Source organism: Octopus bimaculoides, chromosome 8 (assembly GCF_001194135.2).
Source record: "Octopus bimaculoides isolate UCB-OBI-ISO-001 chromosome 8, ASM119413v2, whole genome shotgun sequence".
NCBI lineage: Eukaryota > Metazoa > Mollusca > Cephalopoda > Octopoda > Octopodidae > Octopus > Octopus bimaculoides.
The window spans coordinates 40,167,610-40,174,131 of record NC_068988.1 but is presented as its reverse complement, the minus strand read 5'-3'; the positions used below and the strand labels follow the sequence as shown (position 1 = coordinate 40,174,131).

Below are 6,522 nucleotides of genomic sequence, written 5' to 3'. Positions count from 1 at the left end.
TGATAACAATAATAATAATAATAATAATAATAATAATAATAATAATAATAATAATAATAATAATAATAATAATAATAATAATAATAATAATAATAACTATATAAAGCTCTTGAAATAGAAGTTAGCAAAATGTGGAATCTGAAGACTAAAATAATACCTGTTGTCATAGGTGCCCTAGGAATGATAGCAAAAGGGGAGAATTGCTACCTAGCTCAGATAGCAGGAAACCGCGTAATGGCAGAAATTCAAAAGATAATGCTCATGGGAACTGTCCATATCTTACGTAAAATACTGTCTATGTAATCTTAAATTTCAAAACAAACTCATAATTTTCTTATGTTTTCTTAAACATTCTCTAGAACAATACTATGTGCAAACCCAAATATATGACACCCTAGGCATAGCACCAACATGAACTTCTAACTTGTCGCTTGAGGTCTCTGGGTGAGACTTGTACAAATGTAAAGCAAAAGTCGAGCATAAAATAATAAGAAAAGAAATAAATTTATTTCTCAAACGCGTGATGATGCTATAAATAGCGTGATTAGGATAAATTATCCATTTATTGCAGAAAAATACGCTACTGACCAGCCATGAGACTCGAACTCACATCTCTGTGATTACGAGTCAAGTGTTTTACCATTAAACTAAACTGCCCCAGCTGTGAGTTGGAGTCTCATGGCTGGCCAGTAGTGTATTTTTCTGCATTATATGGATAGTTTATCCTGATCACGCTATTTATAGCATTATCACGCGTTTGAGAAATAAATTTATTTCTGTATCTTAAAATACATCTCAACGCTTCTAAAAAAGAACAAACTTTGTTTACTTTCATCGTAAAGTTGAATTTAACGTTAGCGTCTTATGAAGCTAAATTTATAAGTTCTAAAATTGCAGAAGAATTATTTGCTGGGCAGTTTAGTTTAATGGTAAAACACTTGACGCATAATCACAGAGATGTGAGTTCGAGTCTCATCGCTGGCCAGTACCGTATTTTTCTGCAATAAATGGATAATTTATCCTGATTACGCTATTTATAGCATTATCACGCGTTTGAGAAATAAATTTTTTTTTGTTCTTACAATACATCTCAACGCTTCTAAAAAAGAACAAACTTTGTTTGTTTACTTTCATAATAATATTAATAATAATGATAATAGTAACAGTAATAATAATTCCTGCAAGAATCCTTCGAAAGACTTGAAATTTTAAGAGACTTGTCACCAAACATCCAAATAAAATACCTGCTAACTAAATTAGCATGCACTAACGAAATGATAATGGAATGACGACAACGATGACGACGATGATTACGATGATGATGATGATGATGATGATAAACAGGATGATGCTGATTCAATCACACACGCACTTTTGTATGTAAATATATATGTATGTGCGTGTGTATTTGTACATGTGTGTGTACGTGCGTGTGCGTGCGTACGTGCGTGTGTGTGTTTGTGTGTGTGCGCGCGCGCACGCATGCTTGTGTAGACATCAGCGTGGAAGAATTTCGGAAAGATATGCGTTTATTGTACCCTTCTGTTAATATGAAACTTTCTAACGACGTATAAGATTTACTGTAGAGGACAAAATGTCATAGGTTATCAATGCATTACCAGTTCGTGAACAGGTTTTAAAATCTCCGTCTACTGCATAACTGGAATCACCCTCCATGCTGCCGTTCACTCCGCCTGTGGAAGACTGTTTACATGGCTTTTCCAGGGCATAGTTGAAGTCCATTAACGTGCTACCTATTACAAGAAACAAAACAGCAATTATTATTTGTAGTTTTGTGATAATAACTTAGAAATGATAATAATGATAGTAACAGCAATAGTAACTTTAGCTATAAGAACAGTGATAGATTGTTTCATTGGTGCAAAGGAAATACATACATCCATATACATAGAGTCATTTCGTTTCCTATATTTTCATCTTTTCGCTTTGATTAAGGCATATGAATATGTATGGGTGAAGATATGGCCATGATTCTAGCGAATTTCCTTCGAGAGCGAAGTATCTCCTAACATGATGATGGTAGGAAAATCTTGTTCAGATTTTGTGGTTCCAAATTGGTAGGGAAATATAAGAAAGTCTACTTTGTATATGTGCGTGGGCCGCATGTTTGCGCGTGTTTTTGAGCGTGGATGTCAAATGACTGCTTTGAAACGAGTTGAAGTAAATTTGTCTCTGTCATATCACAAATAATCATGTAGATGCTAATAGCAGTAAGAAACGAAGCTCAGAAAATAATCAGAGCCAGTACAAATGACTACTGGCTACAGTTAACTGAAGACAATCAGTCGTCATTCGACTCATTCGACGTTTACCCCTAGAATCTATTTAGGAGTCAAATAGACCATTAGCTCAACTTAGCTCGCACAGCTATGACTATGACGCCAGCACTCTAAAGAATACCAGGTTTAAACCATCAAAGAAAATTCAATCAGATGGAAAAATCGATCGATCACTATTCTGGACTGATACACGGAAAATAATATTTTGGAAAATCCACTAGACACTGTGGACTGCTTGCTGAAGAGCTGAGTAAAATCCTTGACCATCTTTCTATCGCCAAAACACCATTATTGAACAGCAGTCTCCTAAAAGTCATTAAATTTGCCAAGACAAGCTATTAGTCACTGGAATCTCTGTACTTGCGCTGGAAATAAGGAGCAGTCCCACACGTTGATGAACAGCTACATGGTCACTGTTTACTAGGATACACTGTGGGCAGAATCTGCTGTAACATACGGTAAAGAGTACTTCCTGATGTTGGAATGACCCTTGCCCACGTGGCTCTAGACAGATCGTTTGAAAAGTCATTGGAAGCATATATCTTAGCCTTAATACCTATTCAACTTAAAATGCTTGAAATTGACATGACTTCTCCTTTTGGCAGTTACAAGAAATAATACAGAGCAAAGGCAACCAATTTACGTCTTCGTCAAAATCCTAAGCCAGAATTGACATCCATCGACTTTTTACTGTTATCTTAACTCATTCAACACAGACAAGGAAGACTCACTTTAATTTGTTAATCTTTCCTCACAAGGCTTTAGCTTCGACTGTGGGATGAAATACGGCTTTAAATTTTCCCCCAATGCTGGTCATCTTCGCTATCAAGCTGAAGCTCCTTTCTAGAACATCATCTCTTTGTGTTTACCTTCATGAGAGTTACAAGCAAAACAAAACTGTGAGAAATATTCAACAGAGATCCACTGTTTACCAATAACGCTGGAGCAATTGTAAAACCTGTCCTTAATCATCATTCAGCGGAAAACGAAAGTTCTGTGCGAAAGTGTTGAGCAGTATTCTGCGACTACCATCAAATGTTGTGTGCAGGGAGTAGATCCCATGTTCACATACTTTGGTTCCACCATCAACACAACATCTCCCTATATTCTGATATCAAGATGATATATTGAACGTGCAGTTTCATCAGATTTCATGCATGCAATGAGAGTTTGAAAGAATAGGAAGCTAATGATGCACATGAAAGTTTAAGAGTAGAGTACTTGTGTCTTAAGCACACTGCTCTAGTAAGGAGACCTAGAGTCTCTCGAGTCTAGATAAAGACAGGATCTTATCACTTTCCAGCTTTGCAGATCCTGAAACTAAATCTGGATATCAGGCTTAAAAATCTTATCACAAACAACGGGTTTGTGGACAGCTTCCAGACACGCAGCCTCGCCATTCAGATCCAACAATTACGTCTCCACTGACTAGCTCAAATACACTGAATGTCAGATTAGGGGATCTCGAAGAACCTATTTAGCGGGATGTGCAGCGCTCTAAAGTGACTTCAAATTCGATTGAAAGATATGAGACAGAGAGAAATTACGGTTAGAGTTAACATTAATGTTCAAAACCTGGGGCAAATTGTTTGTAACGGACCCTACTGAAGTCTAAAAGTAAAACGACGAGAGGAAGAAGTTAACAATTCAAGTGAAGACAAGTAAGTCTTGCTGAAAAACAGCACAGGAAAATGAATGGCTGACAGGTCTGCCAAATGCATTCACATGCACTCGTTGAAAATCACGACGCTATTGCTCACAAATTGTAACACAAAATAAACAAAGAGACAAAGAAATAAGTATTTGATTGATGTATTCAACCAGATATTTCCTGGATAATATTTTGCTATAAATTAAATTTGCTGTATATCATTTTTATGTATCCTCCATACATCTTTCATACAAATATCCGGAAGTATGATTTATTGGAATATTTGAATGTCTTTAAAGAGTTAAAAATGGAAAAAACATGAACAAATATATGCATTATTTTAAACAAGGAAAAGAGAAGTAAAATCAATGCTAGCTTTCTATGCTTCGGTGCACGAACGTAATTTATTCGATATTACATGCAATATTATGCGATTTATGTAATAAATTTAGTGTTCGTTCACTTCTTGAGACATGATAATCTTATTCACAATTAACTTACACACACACATTCAATATACATTCATATTATACTGGATGCAAGACTTGCATTTCATTTAAAAGTAAAATTTTAATTATTATATACCCGGAACATGGAACACATGCCATGGCTTAAGCGTACTAAATATGACATGCCATGATATTCTTTGAAACTGCTATTTGAAGTTGTCTACATTTAGTTGCCAGACACGTGTTGTTAACTTGTTAGATGTTAATGTCGCAATTTTGTTTCATATCAAAACTAAACTTTATAATCTCGAACACCTGGCACTTGCCCACTTCTATATCAATCAGTATTCACTCTTCTAAACCATTAGCCTCTTCACATGTAGCCATATCTCCTTTCAATTTTTTCCCTCTTTCCAGGGAGAACCTTTCGCTGCTGGCTTCTCGATAACTTGCTAGGATCTTTAGTGTTTTAGAGTAGTTGACTCTCTTGAAAATTTCTAATCAATGCCCTAGATCATTGCATGCAAACCTTACTTTATTTTGCAGATAGTGATCGACCCGCATATTATTAGAATAGTCATCGCATGCGCCAATCCACTCAGGGTGGGAGATATTGTCATATTCAAGATCCAGAAACTAGGAAAAATATTATATGCAGCAAATGTCATAGTAGAGATTAAAAAAATATCTTCATGATACTTCAATAAATAAACATAGAGCTGTTATAAAGAAATATACAATGTTACACTCTAGAGAAAGTATAATATACAAAACTAAACAAATGCTTTGCTGATCGGAATGAGCAGCATACTTTAAGATTATATATTCCAGAAAGTCCACATAATATCTTCAGAAATCATTTCCTCCCTGTGTATCACTAAAAACCTAGGGGAGGTCGTATTGATATTAATATTCCTTTTCATGCAGCAGCATCTGGTTGAACATAAATTATTTCACATATATAGTTACTGCTTCTTTTAGGATACAAAAAAAAACAAAACACAATAATGACACAGCATTCGTACACGCGTAGAATTGTTCGCTATTCAAAATAAACTACTAACTGTCTATGTTTTAAAAAAAAGAGAAAATAATCATGTCATCATCATAATATTTGTGTGCAAGAACTAGGTTTCAAAGATAATTTAACTCACCTGTTAGATTCCGAAGATTCCTTAATGGTATCAAATGAATGTCGTCTTCAGAATAGGAGGGCATATCACTTCCGCCGAAACATTTCATGAAATCCTTCAAGAAAAAGATATACATACAAAGATATCCGTATCCACATGGGCACATGTGTGTATATATATATATATATATATGTATATATATATATATATATATATATATATATATATATATATATATATATATATATATATATATATATATATATTTATATATACACGAGTGCGAATGATTGCGTATAGAATAATATATTCTTTTCTACTCTAGGCACATGGACTGAAATATCTGGGGAGGGGGCCAGTCGATTACATCGACCCCAGTGGTACTTAATTTATCGACCCCGAAGGGATGAAAGGTAAAGTCGACCTCAGCGGAATTGGAACTCCGATCATAAAGATAGACGAAATATCGCTAAGCATTTCGCCCAGCGTGCTAACATTTCTGCTAGCTCGCCGCCTTAGTATAGAATATATTACTCAAAGAAATTGCAACCTTGTCTAATTTTCACGTTTTTTATTTATTATACAATCTTATGATGATATAGTATAAGATAATATAATTCAATGAACTTATAGGATATAAATTGTCCATTCTGATTGAACTAGTACTTTCATGCATTAAACTATGCAACCTTCAAGTCCGTGTAGAAATGGTGACAGTTATGCTTTACAATTCACAACTGTAGTCAGATGGTTAACTGTCATTACTACTAGACGAATTTAAAGATTGTATAGCTTAATGCAGCAAAGTACTAGTTCAAACAGGGTGGACATTTAAGATTGTATCATTTCATTATATTATATTATATTATATTATATTATATTATATTATTAGATTGTAAATAAAACGCGAAAATTAATGTTGGAATTTCTTTCAGTAATATATATGTGTGTGTGTGTGTGTGTGTGTGTGTGTGTGTGTGTGTGTGTGT

At 34.6% G+C, this 6,522-nt stretch overlaps 1 protein-coding gene across 3 annotated transcripts in view; it reads right to left on the bottom strand.

Moving 5' to 3' along the window:
- The window catches only part of LOC106883669 (uncharacterized), a 312,099-nt gene that overhangs the window by 21,709 nt on the left and 283,868 nt on the right, over positions 1 to 6,522 (bottom strand). For all 3 annotated transcript variants that reach the window (XM_014934771.2, XM_052970057.1, XM_052970058.1), the window contains 2 exons: positions 5,555 to 5,648; positions 1,620 to 1,754 (listed from right to left, as the gene is read on the bottom strand). In XM_014934771.2, coding sequence (XP_014790257.1) covers positions 1,620 to 1,754; positions 5,555 to 5,648 — 229 coding nt within the window. The remainder of the gene's footprint in view (positions 1 to 1,619; positions 1,755 to 5,554; positions 5,649 to 6,522) is intronic.